The 17,543-nt window shown below is 46.8% G+C and overlaps 1 protein-coding gene across 1 annotated transcript in view; it reads right to left on the bottom strand.

The window, feature by feature from the left end:
• LOC147123888 (nipped-B-like protein) overlaps positions 1-17,543 on the bottom strand; it is an 832,420-nt gene that overhangs the window by 262,603 nt on the left and 552,274 nt on the right. The window contains 3 exon segments of the mRNA XM_085963154.1: positions 1,138-1,286; positions 2,510-2,548; positions 4,223-4,457. Of these exon segments, the coding sequence (XP_085819280.1) occupies positions 1,138-1,286; positions 2,510-2,548; positions 4,223-4,457 (423 nt within the window).

Genomic DNA, 17,543 nt, shown 5'->3' with positions numbered 1-17,543 from the left:
GGTCACCTGTTCGAGGTCTTCAAGATTATGAAAGGGTTTGATAAGGTAGATGTACAGATGATGTTGCCACTTATGGGTGAGACCAGAACTTGGAGCCATAAATTTAAGGTAGTCACTAACAAATCCAATAGGGAATTCAGGAAAAACTTCTTTGCCCAGAAAGTGTTAGAATGTGGAACTCACTACCATAGAGTGGTTGAGGCAAATAGCATAGATGCATTTAAAGGGAAGCTAGACAGAGAGAGAAAGGAATTTAAGGATATGCTGATAGGGTTAGATAAAGAGGGGTGAGGAGGTTCGTGTGGAGCATAAATACCGGCATAGACCTGTTGGGCCGAATGGCCTGTTTCTGCGCTGTAAATACTTTGTAATACGCAGCCAAATGCTGCTACTCACCAGATCGCACTCCTGGGAAGCTCTTACTAAATGATCACTTCACAGGACACTCTCAAACCATACAGCAGCAGCTGTCTCCTCAAATATTCAGCAATTTCACACAACCCACTTTGTTACAATAACTGAGAACAGGACTGGAGTCCATTTCAGGCCATCACTGTCCTCAAGGCACGAATTGTTGGCTGCCCTCTGGAACACTGCCTCGGTGGCCACTCCATGAGTCAGCCTACACCTAGACAGGGAGTACTGGAGCCTGATCTTGTCCTCACCAAACATCCAGTTTCCAGCAAGAGTCACTGAATGGTGGTCAGGAGCAGGAACCCTGGCTGATTTATTTCTCCCTTTCCTAACCCAGGGTACTGAAGCCAACCATAGTGCCCTTACTATTACCCCAGTTGAGATCAGCTACCACAGCACAGACCAAGAATCAAGGCTGGAACTGTCTGATTTGTACAGTTCAGTGCTGCATGAGGCAGGCATGATGCCGTTAGCTACTGACATCAAAGCAAGGGGGAGGTCTTTATACAGTATATTTAATCAGAGTGTGCAAGAAATCACAGTTGCCGTTCGTGATCTCCATAAATACTGAGCAGCTACAGGGGGAAAAAACTCCACAGAATTTTTTTCTCTTAACTGAAAATGATAAAACCTGCTACAAAGAAAGTTATCAGCCGAAGTTTAGACAAGCCAATAAATAATGAGCGCCAGACTCCACGAGGTGGTGCCTCAGTCGCAGCGTACCTGCAGGATTGTAGTGTCGGTGAGGAGCTGTATCTCCAGCAGTTCTGCGATGTTTGAGACGATGTCACACACTCTGTTGTACAGCATGACTATCACCCTTTGTTTATGGCTGGAGTACTTTGCACGCTTGGCTTTTGAACTGCCACCCCCTGGAAGGAGAAAACATCATGGTTTACCATCAACACCGCACATAACAGGATGGTGGTTTACAGAAAAATAACCCACAGTAACCGGGCCAAGTGCCACCCACTCGCCAGAGGATGTCCACACCACTTCCTGGTATCACCCATTTGTTTATTTGGTTGTAAATATGACGTGCTAGGATTTGGATTTGTAGTAAGTCTCAACATCATGCAGGAACACCACTAAATACTGGCAGGTGCGAGGTCCCCATCCCACACCGGCTGCTTCCAGCACAGATACAAGGTCTCTCTGACAGAAGCAGAAGAGACAGAGACTGAGCAGCTATCATGACAAAGTAATTCCAGGTTAAATAAATATAAAAGCAGCTCATAAACTCAGATGAGTGGCACAAAACAAAAACACACTCAAACAAGCAAGTAATGAAACTAAAAGCATTTAGTTGAAAATAATGGAAGATCAAGCGGCAAAAGGTTTCCACTTCTGAATCTGTGCCAATGAATGTACTGCAACAATGTGAACGTCTCCCAAAGTAGATTGTGGTCAGTCAGAGTATGACTACTGGAACTGCTTGACTACCTACCTTCAGTACAAGGATGTCCAGGTCTATCGGGGATGGGATCCTGCAGTCCCCCTCTCCCCACAGTGGACGATTGCCTATTCATTTATATGTCAGGTTGAGGCAAGAGCAGCAATGTGCGCCTGATCTCTGACCACAACACCCGCTCAGGGTGCAGTCACCAGATTTTACATTAAAATCACTCTCAGGAATTGACCACTCTGGCCCACAAGAGAAAGGCATGTGGCGTGAGTGCTACACAACTCAGCAACTGGATCATTTTTCCATAAACCTGGTCATGCACCCACCTCCTCAAATAAAATGCAGTTGAATTGACAAGTGGAAGCCCCTGCATCAAATCATTACAAAGCCCATTTTCCCTAATCACGGCAATATGAGCACAACCATTCCTCCTGCATGCAGCACTGTTCAGAAGCAATACATCTGCCTCAACCCACCAAGTACAAGATTACTGATAGACACACACACACTAATGGATAGACATCACAAGGCAGTTACAGAACACTACACATAATGTCATGCAAAGAGCTAAACTGCACCTGACCATAAGGACCTATGCTCTTTCCCCTCCAGTTACTTTATGTAAATGATACAATATGGTGTTTTTCCCTCTCTTCAGAGAACATGTCAGAGAAATTGTCATTCACTTACTTGAATGAAAGCGATTCTCTTCATGGTGTTTAGATGTCACTGTGAGGTAAGCAGATGCAAGTTATCGGTGACATGACATGCTTTATGACACAGGTGCAATCCAGCACATGATAGCAAAATGTCACTACGGTTATTGTCTGAGATGCAGGCTTTGTCAGTGTTGCAGCTCGTCTGTACACAGGAAACCAACTTCACTGCCATTTCTCATTAATCTGACTAATGAGCAATCATTCTCCGCCCCCGTCCCAACCCACCCAATGTCATCGATGTTAGCAAACTGAATTTGGATCGAGACTTTCACATTCACATTACAACAAGCCTAAGGACCTGAATCTAGCTGTGAGGGAGTGAACAGTAGTATAATACGATGTTACCCGGGGCTCAGCGATAGCATTTTCTCTCACCTCTAAGTCAGAAGATTGTGACTCCCGGTTAAGCAGCGCCTCGATTGCAAAATTCTCACCCTTGTTTTCAAATCTCTCCATGGCCTCACCCCTTCCTATCTCTGTAATCTCCTTCAGCCCCACAACCACCCCCAAGATATCTGCGCTTCTATAGTTCTGCCCTCTTGATGATCCCTGATTATAATCGCTCAACCTTTGGCGGCCGTGCCTTCTGTTGCCTCGGCCCTAAGCTCTGGAATTCCCTGCCTAAACCTGTCTGCCTCGCTACCTCTCTTTCCTCTTTAAGACGCTCCTTAAAACCTACCTCTTTGACCAAGCTTTTGGTCACCTGCCCTAATTTATCCTTATGCGGATCGGTGTCAAATTATTTTTTGTCTTAAAATCCTCCTGTGCAGCGCCTTGGGACGTTTTACTACGTTAAAGGCGCTATATACAGGAAACACTTTATTATCCGGCACAGACGGGACCGGCGTGGTGCCGGTTTATCAAAAAGTCCGGATTACAGAGAGTTATAGTTAAAAGGTACGAGAGCTGGTACACAGCAGCAAATCCAAGTTTCCCTGTTGCTTAGCAACAGCTGCAAGAAGCCCAACCACAGACCAAGCGTCCCTGTTGCTTAGCAACAAGTGCAGGAACCTCCGATTACACGGCCAAGAATCAAGAAACGGACACTAATATGAAGAAAAACTGAACTGAACCTACTCCTGAATTTTGCCGGTTAACCGAGATTTCCGGTTGTTTGGGTGCCGGTAAAGCGAGAGTTTCCTGTAAATACAAGTTGTTGTTCAAGGCCCATTACAGAAACTTGAGCACATAATCGAGGCTTACACTCCCAGTGCCGAGTGTCCTGCACTGCCGGAGGTACCATCTTCCTACATTACAACGACAACTACACTTTAAAAGTACTTAATGGGCTGTAAAGCACTTTGGGATGACCTGAGGTTGTGAAAGGCGCTATAGAAATGCACGTCTTTCTTCCTATAAGGTTAAAAATATATCATTTTAATACTGGTTCATTGGCTGCAGTTTTGCTTTTACACATTCAAAGTTTTAGGGAGAACTGAGCAGCTCTGAACCTCTGCTTTCTTCGGCCCAGAATCAGAGACATTTCTAATTGCACACTGGGGCTTTGCACAAATCCCAAGTGTGTATTTCTTTTTAAAAGGTGACAACTCACTGTTGATGAGGAATGGAAGCACAGATTGCTAGTGCATTCTATTTAACTGGAGTGCTGCTGAGACCTCAGGGTGCCCCTAATATAGGACTGGGGCTGGCTAATGGGGTGGAGATATTAAAGATGGCCACTGACCTGATCCATGCGTGTCGATTCTGTAGACAGGATCGTACTGTGGGTACAACGTGTTTTGCAGGTGGAATTTGGTGAACTGGATCACACTCTCGATCACGTCATCAATATACACGGCTTTAGACATGTTGGGCGATGTCATAATATTCAGTGCAGTTAGGCAAGCGTCAGCAGATTTCGTCACTCGCTCCATGATCAGTTCTCGCCACAGCTTCTCCTCATCTTCCGTTTCATTGTCCTGGAAAAGGAGGAGGATTTCAATGCTGACCCGCCTTCCAATTTGCCTCCGATTTCTATACAATAGCTGTATACATTGGATTACTGCAGCACCTGCACTATCACACTTGGGGTATGGGACTGGCTGCCAGCTCAGCCACAGTAATGCCAGAGCCAAGATTTTTTAATAAAGTGCTTTTCTGTCCTCCTCACCAAAGGCACCTACTATCCTACACGACTCCTTCATGTGCAAGCCAGCGACCAGGGATGTGAAAGGAAAAGGTTGAAAGAAACCAAGTCTTATAGACTCAATGCTCAACATGTCCAACCAATGCAGAGCAGCAAGTAACAAATGACAAACTACATCGTCTGAACAGACGATTCCAAGTCAGAGGAGGGGCTGATCAAACTGTGCAGGGCTCTGGTCAGACTATACACCTTGAGCACTACAACAAAAACAAAACACTGCGGAAGCAGGAATCCAAAATAAAAACAGCAAATGCTGGAAAACACGGAGGTCAGGAGAGAAAAACCAGAGTTAAAGTTTCAGGTCAATGACTCGAGCGCTGCGTTCAGTTCTGGTCAGAGACACATGGGAGACAGGCAAGCACCGGAAGCAGTACAGAGAAGGCCCACGGACATGATCCCTAGAGTCAAAGGTGTGAATTATGAAAGACTGGAAACAGTGGAAAGGTGGTGTCTGAGAAGTAAGATTTAGAGGAATTAAATCTGGAATAAAGTGAGTAGGACAAGGAGACACAGATTCAATCTAGTAAAAGAGAAACTTGGGCCTGATATCAAGACATTCTTCACAAAGCACTCCACACATGGAATGGACACACAGATATAGTGGAGGTAAAAGAAACCCCGAGAGTCATTTAACAACTAGGTGCTGTAATGAGGAGGTTCAGGATGGATGAATTAAGATGGGCCGATGGATCTTCCTTAACTAGTTCCCCTCCCCTCCCAAGCCCACCAGTGCCGATGCTAATTGTAGCACTCCTACTGCGACCCTGACTGGGACCACCTGGCTCAGCATGGGCCAAGGACTGTACAACATGGTAACACACAGATCACCAACCAATGCTTCAGAGTTACAGCTACCAACGTTTAAATCACTTGAATTTTAAGCCTACCAACAGAAAAAGAAAGGTCACTACAACTAAAGACCTGTTACATGAGCGATCGTGTGTAAACCTTTACTGAGTCTTCGAACAAGGAATTTTGCTCAGTTATAAGGAGCAGTTCCTGCAATCGACAGTAGATGGCACAAAAGGTAAAGTAACTGATGCCTGCAGATTTGTACATGTACATTAGAGGGAGCATTTCCCACAGAATGCAAATCATTCATCACCCTGACAACCAAAAGTTCAACTTCAAAAAAGTTCAAAAACCAAACTGAAGCGCTCGAGGCCATCAGACTCACGTTTGGATCTTCAGTGTCAGCTCTGATCAGGGAAATTACACCAGGAATTACATAGGATTACTTAGAATATCCAGCACAGAAACAGGTCATTCGTCCCAACCAGTAAATGCAGGTGTTTATGCTCCACTCGCGCCTCCTCCCGTCTTTCCTCATCTAACTATCAGCATAACCCTCGATTCCCTTCTCCCTCATAATGCTTATCTAACCGCCCCTTAAATGCATCTATACTATTTGCCTCAACTACTCCCTGTGGTAGCAAGTTCCACATTCTCACCACTCTCTGGGTAAAGGTTTCTTCTGAATTCCCTATTGGATTTCTTGGTGACTATCTTGTATTGATCATAGAATCATAGAAATGTCTTTTCTTCTTAGGCAGTCCCTTGGAGCCGAGGATGACTTGCTTCCGCATTAAAAATGAGTTCTCAGGTGACTGATGAGTCCAATGCGGGACCTACAGTCTCGGTCACAGGTGGGGCAGACGGTGGTTGAAGGGGCGGGTGGGTGGGGTGCTTGGGTTGACGTGCGCTCCTTCCGCTGTTTGCACTTGCTCCCGGCAAAGAGACTCGAGGTGTTCGGCGCCTTCCCGGATGCTTCTCCTCCACTTTGTGCGGTCTTGGGCCAGGGATTCCCAGGTGTCGGTGGGGATGTTGCACTTTTTCAAGGAGGCTTTGAGGGTGTCCTTGAAGCATTTCCTCTGCCCACCTGGGGCTCTCTTGCCGTGTCGGCGCTCCGAGTTGAGCATTTGCTTTGCGAGTCTCGTATCGGGCATGCGGACGATGTGGCCCGTCCATCAGAGCTGATTGAGCATGGTCAAAGCTTCGATGCTGGGGATGTTGGCCTGAGCGAGAACACTGACATTGGTGCGCCTATCCTGCCAATGGATTTGCAGGATCTTGCGGCGGCAATGTTGGTGGTACCTCTCCAGTGCTTTGAGGTGCCTGCTGTACATGGTCCATGTCTCAAACCCAGCACTAAGCTCATGGTCGACAGAGCAGTAGTGATACCCACCCTCCTGTATGCTTCAGAGACATGGACCATGTATATAGAAATTTACAGCATGGAAGGAGGCCATTTCGGCCCATTGTATCCACGCTGGCCGACAAAGAGCTATCCAGCCTAATCCCACTTTCCAGTTCTTGGTCTGTACCCTGTAGGTTACGGCACTTCAAGTGCATATCCAAGTACTTTTTAAATGTGGTGAGGGTTTCTGCCTCTACCACCCTTTCAGGCAGTGAGTTCCAGACCCTAACCACCCTCTGGGTGAAGAAATTTTCCCTCAAATTCTCCTACCAATTACTTTAAATCTACGCCCCCTGATTATCGACCCCATCTGCTAAGGGAAATAGGTCCTTCCTAGCCACTCTATCTAGGCCCCTTACACAACTCAATAAGGTCTCCCCTCAGCCACCTCTGTTCCAAAGAAAACAACCCCAGCCTATCCAATCTTTCCTCATAGCTAAAATTCCCCAGCCCAGGCAACAACCACATAAATCTCCTCTGCACCCTCTCTAGTACAATCACATCCTTCCTGTAATGTGGTGACCAGAACTGCACGCAGTACTCTAGCTGTGGCCTAACTAGTGTTTTATACAGTTCAAGCACAACCTCCCTGCTCTTATATTCTATGCCTCGGTTAATAACCAGAGCTCCCTGTCAGATGCCTACCAGGTAAAAGTGGACAGCAGTACAAACTCCAGCCCCAGCCCAGAGCAAAGTGAGCCTGTCAGCCCAACGCTTCTGTCTGATTTTAAAGCAATGACTCTCAGCCTCCCATGCTTGGGCAGGAAAGCATGGAAGGTATGGAGAGCAATAGGAATAATCTTTACTGTTACTGTGTAATCAACGTGAACTTTCAGAACTATTATTGAGCAGTTAATAGGATGACACTTCAGAGCAGTATGCAGAGAGTGCTGAATAGTCAGAGGTGCCATTATTTGGTTAAAATGTGGTCCTGCCTGGCTGTTCAGGTAGTTGTGAACATTTCTGTGTCACTCTTCAAAGAAGAGCAGAGAGTTCTCTTGGTGTCTGAACCAACATCACCAAGAATAGAGTTAACTGGTTAATCATCTCGTTGGTGTTTGTGGGATCTTGCTGTGTGAAAAATGGCTGCCACATTTGACTACATAACAATAATTACTATGATCAATTAGGTGTGATGTGCTTTGAGATGTGAGAAGACACTGTACAACAATGGCAGTGCGGCTAGGTTGATCTCCAGCAGGACATGAAGTATGTAAGAATAGGGCTCCCTGCAGATTCAAAAGTGTCTGTCAGTGACCTACATGTAGGTCACCTAGCCCCATTGTAACCATTTATCTCATACCCATGCAGCTCCATTAAGTTTTGTTTTTATTTTTCAACCTGCCCATAACAGTGATGGCCTTGAAGATGAAACAGCTCCATGGTAGTCCGCAGGATTTGGTAAATGGTGAGAGTGGCTGCATGAATGGTGAACACCAGGCATTGCACACCACTGCCAGTATTGCATGTGAAAGTACGAAGCAGAACGAGGTCTGTGTAGCTCAAATCGGTGTGTATCTTCGAAACAGAAATAAAAGGAAAACAACGAGCTAGTCTGGCCCAATCCCACACTTTATATTTATGATCCATTGTCCTGGATTCCTCTGGGAATAGCTCAAAAACATGCAGACTGTAACTGTGTCGGGATGTGCACTCTACATGCAGACTGTGTGCACATTGTTGGGATGTGGTTAACATAAAAGGGAATCCAAATGTCTTCTATAGACATATTAACAGTAAAAGGGTTGTCAGTGGAGTGGTTGGGCCGATTAGGGACTAAAATGGAGATCTATTGGTGGAGGCAGAAGGCATGACTGAGGTACTAAATGAGTACTTTGTATTGGTGTTTGCCAAGGAAGAGGACCCTGCCGAAGCTACGGTAAATGAGGAGGTTGTCTGGATACTAGATGAGATAAAAGTAGATAAAGAGGAGGTACTAGAAAAGCTGGCAGTACTTAAAGTGGATAAGTCCAGGTGGGATGCATCCTCGGTTGCTGAGGGAAGTAATGGTAGAAATTACAGAGGTGCTGGCCAAAATCTTCCAATCCTCCTTAGATACAGGGGTGGTGCCAGAGGACTGGATTATTGCAAATGTTACACCCTTGTTCAAAGAAGGGCAGAAGGATAAACCTGGCAATTACAGGCCGGTCAGTTTAATGTCAGTGGTGGGGAAGCTTTTAGAAACAATAATCCAGGAGAAAACGAACAGCCACTTGGGCAAGCATGAATTAATAAAGGAGCGCCAGCACGGATTTGTTAAGGGCAAATTGTGTTTGACTAATTTGATTGAGTTTTTTTGATGAGGTAACAGAGTGGGTGGATGAGGGCAGTGCAGTTGATGTTGTGTATATGGACTTTCAAAAGGTGTTTGATAAAGTACCACATAGATCCCTGAAGGCAGCGGAACAGGTAGATAAGGTGGTTAAAAAGGCATATGGGATACTTGCCTTCATTAGCAGAGGCACAGAATATAAGAGCAGGGAGGTTATGATGGAGCTGTACAAAACGCTGGTGAGGCCACAGCTGGAATACTGTGTGCAGTTCTGGTCGCCTCACTATAGGAAGGATGTGATTGCTTTGGAGAGGGTGCAGAGAAGATTCACCAGGATGTTACCTGGGATGGAGCGCCTCAGCTATGAAGAAAGACTAAACAGGCTGGAGTTGTTTTCCTTGGAGCAAAGGAGGCTGAGGGGGGATCTGATTGAGGTGTACAAAATGATGAGGGGCATAGATAGGGTAGATAAAGAGGAACTTTTCCCCCTAGTAGGGGGGTCAATAACAAGGGGGCATAGATTCAGGGTAAGGGGCAGGAGATTTAGGGGGGATTTGAGGAGGAACTTTTTCACCCAGAGGGTGGTTGGAAGCTGGAACTCACTGCCTGAAAGGGTGGTAGAGGCAGGAACCCTCACAACATTCAAGAAGCATTTGGATGGGCACTTGAAATGCCATTGCATACAAGGCTATGGACCAAATGCTGGAAAATGGGATTAGACTGGACAGGGATTGATGGACGGCGCAGACACGATGGTCCGAAGGGCCTCTATCTGCGCTGTAAAACTCTATGACTCTATAATAGGCTTGTCAGTAAATTGAAGCCCATGGGATAAAAGGGGCAATAGCAGCACGGATACAAAATTGGCTAACGGATAGAAAACCGAGTTGAGGTGAATGGCTGTTTTTTGGACTGGAGGGAGGTATAGAGTAGAGTTCCCCAGGGTTCAGTACGAGGACCACTGCTGTGTTTTGGACTGGAGGGAGGTATAGAGTAGAGTTCCCCAGGGTTCAGTACGAGGACCACTGCTGTGTTTTGGACTGGAGGGAGGTATAGAGTAGAGTTCCCCAGGGTTCAGTACAAGGACCACTGCTGTGTTTTGGACTGGAGGGAGGTATAGAGTAGAGTTCCCCAGGGTTCAGTACAAGGACCACTGCTGTGTTTTGGACTGGAGGGAGGTATAGAGTAGAGTTCCCCAGAGTTCAGTACAAGGACCACTGCCGTTTTTTGGACTGGAGGGAAGTATAGAGTAGAGTTCCCCAGAGTTCAGTACAAGGACCACTGCTGTGTTTTGGACTGGAGGGAGGTATAGAGTAGAGTTCCCCAGAGTTCAGTACAAGGACCACTGCTGTGTTTTGGACTGGAGGGAGGTATAGAGTAGAGTTCCCCAGGGTTCAGTACAAGGACCACTGCTGTGTTTTGGACTGGAGGGAGGTATAGAGTAGAGTTCCCCAGGGTTCAGTACAAGGACCACTGCTGTGTTTTGGACTGGAGGGAGGTATAGAGTAGAGTTCCCCAGAGTTCAGTACAAGGACCACTGCCGTTTTTTGGACTGGAGGGAAGTATAGAGTAGAGTTCCCCAGGGTTCAGTACAAGGACCACTGCTGTGTTTTGGACTGGAGGGAGGTATAGAGTAGAGTTCCCCAGGGTTCAGTACGAGGACCACTGCTGTGTTTTGGACTGGAGGGAGGTATAGAGTAGAGTTCCCCAGGGTTCAGTACGAGGACCACTGCTGTGTTTTGGACTGGAGGGAGGTATAGAGTAGAGTTCCCCAGGGTTCAGTACAAGGACCACTGCTGTGTTTTGGACTGGAGGGAGGTATAGAGTAGAGTTCCCCAGGGTTCAGTACAAGGACCACTGCCGTTTTTTGGACTGGAGGGAGGTATAGAGTAGAGTTCCCCAGGGTTCAGTACGAGGACCACTGCTGTGTTTTGGACTGGAGGGAGGTATAGAGTAGAGTTCCCCAGGGTTCAGTACGAGGACCACTGCTGTGTTTTGGACTGGAGGGAGGTATAGAGTAGAGTTCCCCAGGGTTCAGTACGAGGACCACTGCTGTGTTTTGGACTGGAGGGAGGTATAGAGTAGAGTTCCCCAGGGTTCAGTACGAGGACCACTGCTGTTTTTTGGACTGGAGGGAGGTATAGAGTAGAGTTCCCCAGGGTTCAGTACAAGGACCACTGCTGTGTTTTGGACTGGAGGGAGGTATAGAGTAGAGTTCCCCAGGGTTCAGTACGAGGACCACTGCTGTGTTTTGGACTGGAGGGAGGTATAGAGTAGAGTTCCCCAGGGTTCAGTACAAGGACCACTGCTGTTTTTTGGACTGGAGGGAGGTATAGAGTAGAGTTCCCCAGGGTTCAGTACGAGGACCACTGCTGTGTTTTGGACTGGAGGGAGGTAGAGAGTAGAGTTCCCCAGGGTTCAGTTCGAGGACCACTGCTGTGTTTTGGACTGGAGGGAGGTATAGAGTAGAGTTCCCCAGGGTTCAGTACAAGGACCACTGCTGTGTTTTGGACTGGAGGGAGGTATAGAGTAGAGTTCCCCAGGGTTCAGTTCGAGGACCACTGCTGTGTTTTGGACTGGAGGGAGGTATAGAGTAGAGTTCCCCAGGGTTCAGTACAAGGACCACTGCTGTGTTTTGGACTGGAGGGAGGTATAGAGTAGAGTTCCCCAGGGTTCAGTACAAGGACCACTGCTGTGTTTTGGACTGGAGGGAGGTAGAGAGTAGAGTTCCCCAGGGTTCAGTACAAGGACCACTGCTGTGTTTTGGACTGGAGGGAGGTATAGAGTAGAGTTCCCCAGGGTTCAGTACAAGGACCACTGCTGTGTTTTGGACTGGAGGGAGGTATAGAGTAGAGTTCCCCAGGGTTCAGTACAAGGACCACTGCTGTTTTTTGGACTGGAGGGAGGTATAGAGTAGAGTTCCCCAGGGTTCAGTACAAGGACCACTGCTGTTTTGGACTGGAGGGAGGTATAGAGTAGAGTTCCCCAGGGTTCAGTACAAGGACCACTGCTGTTTTGGACTGGAGGGAGGTATAGAGTAGAGTTCCCCAGGGTTCAGTACAAGGACCACTGCTGTTTTGGACTGGAGGGAGGTATAGAGTAGAGTTCCCCAGGGTTCAGTACGAGGACCACTGCTGTTTTTTGGACTGGAGGGAGGTATAGAGTAGAGTTCCCCAGGGTTCAGTACAAGGACCACTGCTGTGTTTTGGACTGGAGGGAGGTAGAGAGTAGAGTTCCCCAGGGTTCAGTACAAGGACCACTGCTGTGTTTTGGACTGGAGGGAGGTATAGAGTAGAGTTCCCCAGGGTTCAGTACAAGGACCACTGCTGTGTTTTGGACTGGAGGGAGGTATAGAGTAGAGTTCCCCAGGGTTCAGTACAAGGACCACTGCTGTTTTTTGGACTGGAGGGAGGTATAGAGTAGAGTTCCCCAGGGTTCAGTACAAGGACCACTGCTGTGTTTTGGACTGGAGGGAGGTAGAGAGTAGAGTTCCCCAGGGTTCAGTACAAGGACCACTGCTGTGTTTTGGACTGGAGGGAGGTATAGAGTAGAGTTCCCCAGGGTTCAGTACAAGGACCACTGCTGTGTTTTGGACTGGAGGGAGGTATAGAGTAGAGTTCCCCAGGGTTCAGTACAAGGACCACTGCTGTTTTTTGGACTGGAGGGAGGTATAGAGTAGAGTTCCCCAGGGTTCAGTACAAGGACCACTGCTGTTTTGGACTGGAGGGAGGTATAGAGTAGAGTTCCCCAGGGTTCAGTACAAGGACCACTGCTGTTTTGGACTGGAGGGAGGTATAGAGTAGAGTTCCCCAGGGTTCAGTACAAGGACCACTGCTGTTTTGGACTGGAGGGAGGTATAGAGTAGAGTTCCCCAGGGTTCAGTACGAGGACCACTGCTGTTTTTTGGACTGGAGGGAGGTATAGAGTAGAGTTCCCCAGGGTTCAGTACGAGGACCACTGCTGTGTTTTGGACTGGAGGGAGGTAGAGAGTAGAGTTCCCCAGGGTTCAGTACAAGGACCACTGCTGTTTTGGACTGGAGGGAGGTATAGAGTAGAGTTCCCCAGGGTTCAGTACAAGGACCACTGCTGTTTTGTATGTACATTAATGACTTGGACTTGAGGGTACATCGAAATATGCAGATGACACAATTTGGAAGTGTGGGACACAGTGAGGAAGATAGTAATACACGTCACAAAGACATAGGCAAGCTGGTGGAATGGGTGAACACATGGCAGATGAAATTCAAAGCAGAAAAGTGAGAGATGATGCAATTTGGTGGGAAGAATGAGGAGATAATATAAACTAAATGGTACAATTTTAAAGGGGGAGCAAGAAGAGAGAGATTGGTGCACAAATCTTTGAAGGTGGCAGGACAGGTTAGTAAAGCATACGGGATCCTGGGATTTATAAACAGAGGCATAGAGTACAAAAGTCAGGAAGGTATGCTAGACCTTTATAAAACACTAGTTCGGCCCCAGCTGGAGTAGTGTCCAATTCTGGGCACCGCACTTTAGGAAGGACGTGAAGGCTTTGGAGAGGGTGCGGAAGAGATTTACAAGAATGGTTCCAGGGATGAGGGATTACAGTTACATGGATAGACTGGAGAAGCTGGGGTTGCTCTCCTTCAAGCAGGGAAGGCTAAGAGGAGATTTGATAGAGATGTTTAAAATCATGAAGGGTTTAGATAGAGTAAATAAAGAGAAACTGTTTCTAATGGCTGAAGGCGAAGGCACAGATTTAAGGTGATTGGCAAAAAAAAGAGGCGACATGAGAACTTTTTTACGCAACGGGTGGTGAGGATTTGGAATGCGCTGCCTGATCGGGCGGTGGATACAGATTCATTAGTAGCTTTCAAAAGGGAATTGGATAAATACTTGAAGGAGAAAAAATTGCAAGATATGAGGAAAGAGCGGGGGAGTGGGACTAACTGGATTGCTCTTCGAAAGTGCCGGCACAGACTTGATGGGCTGAATGGCCTCCTTCTGTGCCATGCTATCCTATATGCACACTAAATCCCGTATGCCTTCTTAACCACCTTATCTACTTGGCCTGCTACCTTCAGGGGTCTGTGGACATGCACTCCAAGGTCCCTTTGTTCCTCTACACTACTCAGTGTCCTACCATTTAATATGTTCCCTTTCCTTGTTAGCCCTCCCCAAATGCATTACCTCACACTTCTCCGGATTGAATTCCATTTGCCACTGTTCTGCCCACCTGACCAGTCCATCGATATCTTCCTGCAGTCTCCAGCTTCCTTATCAACCACACGGACAATTTTTGTATCATCTGCAAACTTGTTAATCATACTTCCTACATTCAAGTCCAAATCATTGATTTATACCACAAAAAGCAAGGGACCCAGTACTGAGCCCTGCGGAACCCCACTGGAAACAGCCTTCCAGTCACAAAAACACCTTTCGACCATTACCCTTTGTTTCCTGCCTCTGAGCCAATTTTGGATCCAACTTGCCACTTTGCCTTGGATCCCATGGGCTTTTACTTTCGTGACCAGTCTGCCATGAGGGACCTTAGCAAAAAGCCTTGCTAAATTCCATATCGACTACATCAAACGCACTACCCTCATCGACCCTCCTTTTACCACCTCAAAAAATTCAATCAAGTTAGTCAGACACGACCTTCCCTTAACAAATCCATGCTGACTGTCCCTGATTAATCCGTGTCTTTCTAAATGAAGATTTATCCTGTCCATCAGAACTTTTTCCAATAATTTTCCCAGGTTAGGCTGACTGGCCTGTAATTACTCGGTCTATTCCTTTCTCCCTTTTTAAACAAAGGTACAACGTTAGCAGTCCTCCGGCACTACACCTGTAGTCAGAGAGGATCGGAAAATGATGGTCAGAGCCTCCACTATTTCCTCTTGTACTTCTCTTAACACCCTGGGATACATTTCATCCGGGCCTGGGGATTTATCCACTTTCAAAGCTGCTAAGACCCTTAATACTTCCTCTTTCACTATGTTGATTTCATCTAATATTTCACACTCTTTCCTCCCCGATTGCAATGTCTGCATCGCCCCTCTCTCTTGTGAAAACAGACGCAAAGTATTCATTAAGAACCATACCCACGTCTTCTGCCTCCACAAACAGATTACCTTTATGGACTCTAACCCTACTCTTTCTTTAGTTATCCTCTTGCTCTTAATGTATTTATAAAACATCTTTGGATTTTCCTTTATTTTACTTGCCAATATTTTTTCATGCCCTCCCTTTGCTTTCCTAATTTCCTTTTTAATTGCACCCCTGCACTTTCTATACTCCTCTAGGGTTTCTGCAGTATTGAGCCCTTGGTATCTGTCATAAGCCTCCCCTTTTTCCTTTATCCTACCCTGTATGTCTCTAGACATCCAGGGGGCTCTAGATTTGTTAGTCCCACCCTTTTTCTTTAAGGGAACATACTTGCTCTGAACCCTCCGGATCTCCTCCTTGAATGCCTCCCACTGCTCTGACACTGATTTACCTTCAAGTAGTTGTTTCCAGTCCACTTTGGCGAAATCCCTTCTCAGCTTAGCAATATTGGCTTTTCCCCAATTGAGAACTTTTATTCCTGGTCTATCTTTGTCCTTTTCCAAAACTACCCTATATCTAACTGAATTATGATCACTAGCACCAAACTGCTCTCCCACTGATACGCCTTCCACCTGCCCAGCCTCATTCCCGAAAACTAAGTCCAGAACCACCCCCTCCCTTGTTGGGCTTGCTACATACTGGTTAATAAAGTTCTCCTGAATGCATTTTAGGAATTCCACACCCTCTATACCTTTCACACTGATTTTATCCCAGTTTATATTATGGTAGTTGAAATCCCCTATTACTGCCCTATAGTTTTTGCACTTCTCAGAAATTTGCCTACATATTTGCTCTTCTATCTCCCTCAGACTGTTTGGGGGTCTGTAGTCCACTCCCAGCAGTGTGATCGCCCCTTTTTTGTTCTTCACTTCAACCCATATGGCCTCATTGGATGATCCTTTTAACAGGTCATCCCTCCTCATAGCTGTAATTGTTTCTTTAATCAATACTCCGACCCCTCTCTATCCCGTCTGAAAACCCTGTAACCAGGAATGTTGAGCTGCCATACCTGCCCTTCTTTCAGCCACGTCTCAGTAATAGCTATAAATGGAGCAGTGCAGATCTTGTAGGGCTGAAAGAAGTTAGAGATATGGAGGGTTGCTCTCCTGGCCGGCCTCGCATCTGCCACCCTCCATAAACTTGAGCTGCCCGTCTCATTACTTGCACCAAATCCCATTCCATCATTTTGGTCAAAGGGGTAAGTTATAAGGAGGAGAGCGATGTAGAGAGGCGGAGAAGTTTAGGGAGGGAATTCCAGAGCTTAGGGCCTAGGTGGACAACAGAGTCATAGAGTTATACAGCACAGAAAGAGGCCCTTCGGCCCATCGTGTCCGTGCCGACCATCAGGCCCAGTCTAATCTAATCCCATTTTCCAGCACTTGGTCCGTAGCCTTGTATGCTATGGCACTTCAAGTGCTCATCTAAATGCTTCTTGAATGTTGTGAGGGTTCCTGCCTCTACCACCCTTTCAGGCAGTGAGTTCCAGATTCCAATCACCCTCTGGGTGAAAAAGTTTTTACTCAAATCCCCTCTAAACCTCCTGCCCTTTACCTTGAAACTATGCCCCCTTGTTATTGACCCCCCTACTAAGGGGAAAAGTTCCTTTCTATCTACCCTACCTACGCCCCTCACAATTTTGTACACCTCAATCAGGTCCCCCCTCAGCCTTCTCTGCTCCAAGGAAAACAACCCCAGCCTGTCCAGTCTTTCTTCATAGCTGAAGCGCTCCAGCCCAGGTAACATCCTGGTGAATCTCCTCTGCACCCTCTCCAATGCAATCACATCCCTCCTATAGTGTGGCGACCAGAACTGCACACAGTATTCCAGCTGTGGCCTAACTAGCGTTTTGTACAGCTCCATCATAACCTTCTGCTCTTATATTCTATGCCTCGGCTAATGAAGGCAAGTATCCCATATGCCTTTTTAACCACCTTATCTACCTGTCCTGCTGCCTTCAGGGATCTATGTACATGCACACCAAGTTCCCTCTGATCCTCTGTCCATCCTAGGGTCCTATCATTCATTGTGTATTCCCTTGCCTTGTTAGTCCTCACAAAATGTATAACCTCACACTTTTCAGGGTTAAATTCCATTTGCCACTGTTCTGCCCATCTGACCAACCCGTCTATATCGTCCTGTAGCTTGAGGCTTCCCTCCTCGCTATTTACCACTCCACCAATTTTCGTGTCATCTGCAAACTTACTGATCATACCTCCTACATTCATACCTAAATCATTAATGTACACTACAAGCAGCAAAGGACCTAGCACCGATCCCTGCGGTACACCACTGGACACAGGCTT

The sequence above is a fragment of the Somniosus microcephalus genome, chromosome 1, assembly GCF_052327205.1.
Source record: "Somniosus microcephalus isolate GS21.2 chromosome 1, FLI_Smic_1.0, whole genome shotgun sequence".
NCBI classification, from domain to species: Eukaryota; Metazoa; Chordata; class Chondrichthyes; order Squaliformes; family Somniosidae; genus Somniosus; species Somniosus microcephalus.
The sequence above is the reverse complement of the archived record's forward strand: the minus strand, read 5'-3'. Positions and strand labels throughout refer to the sequence as shown.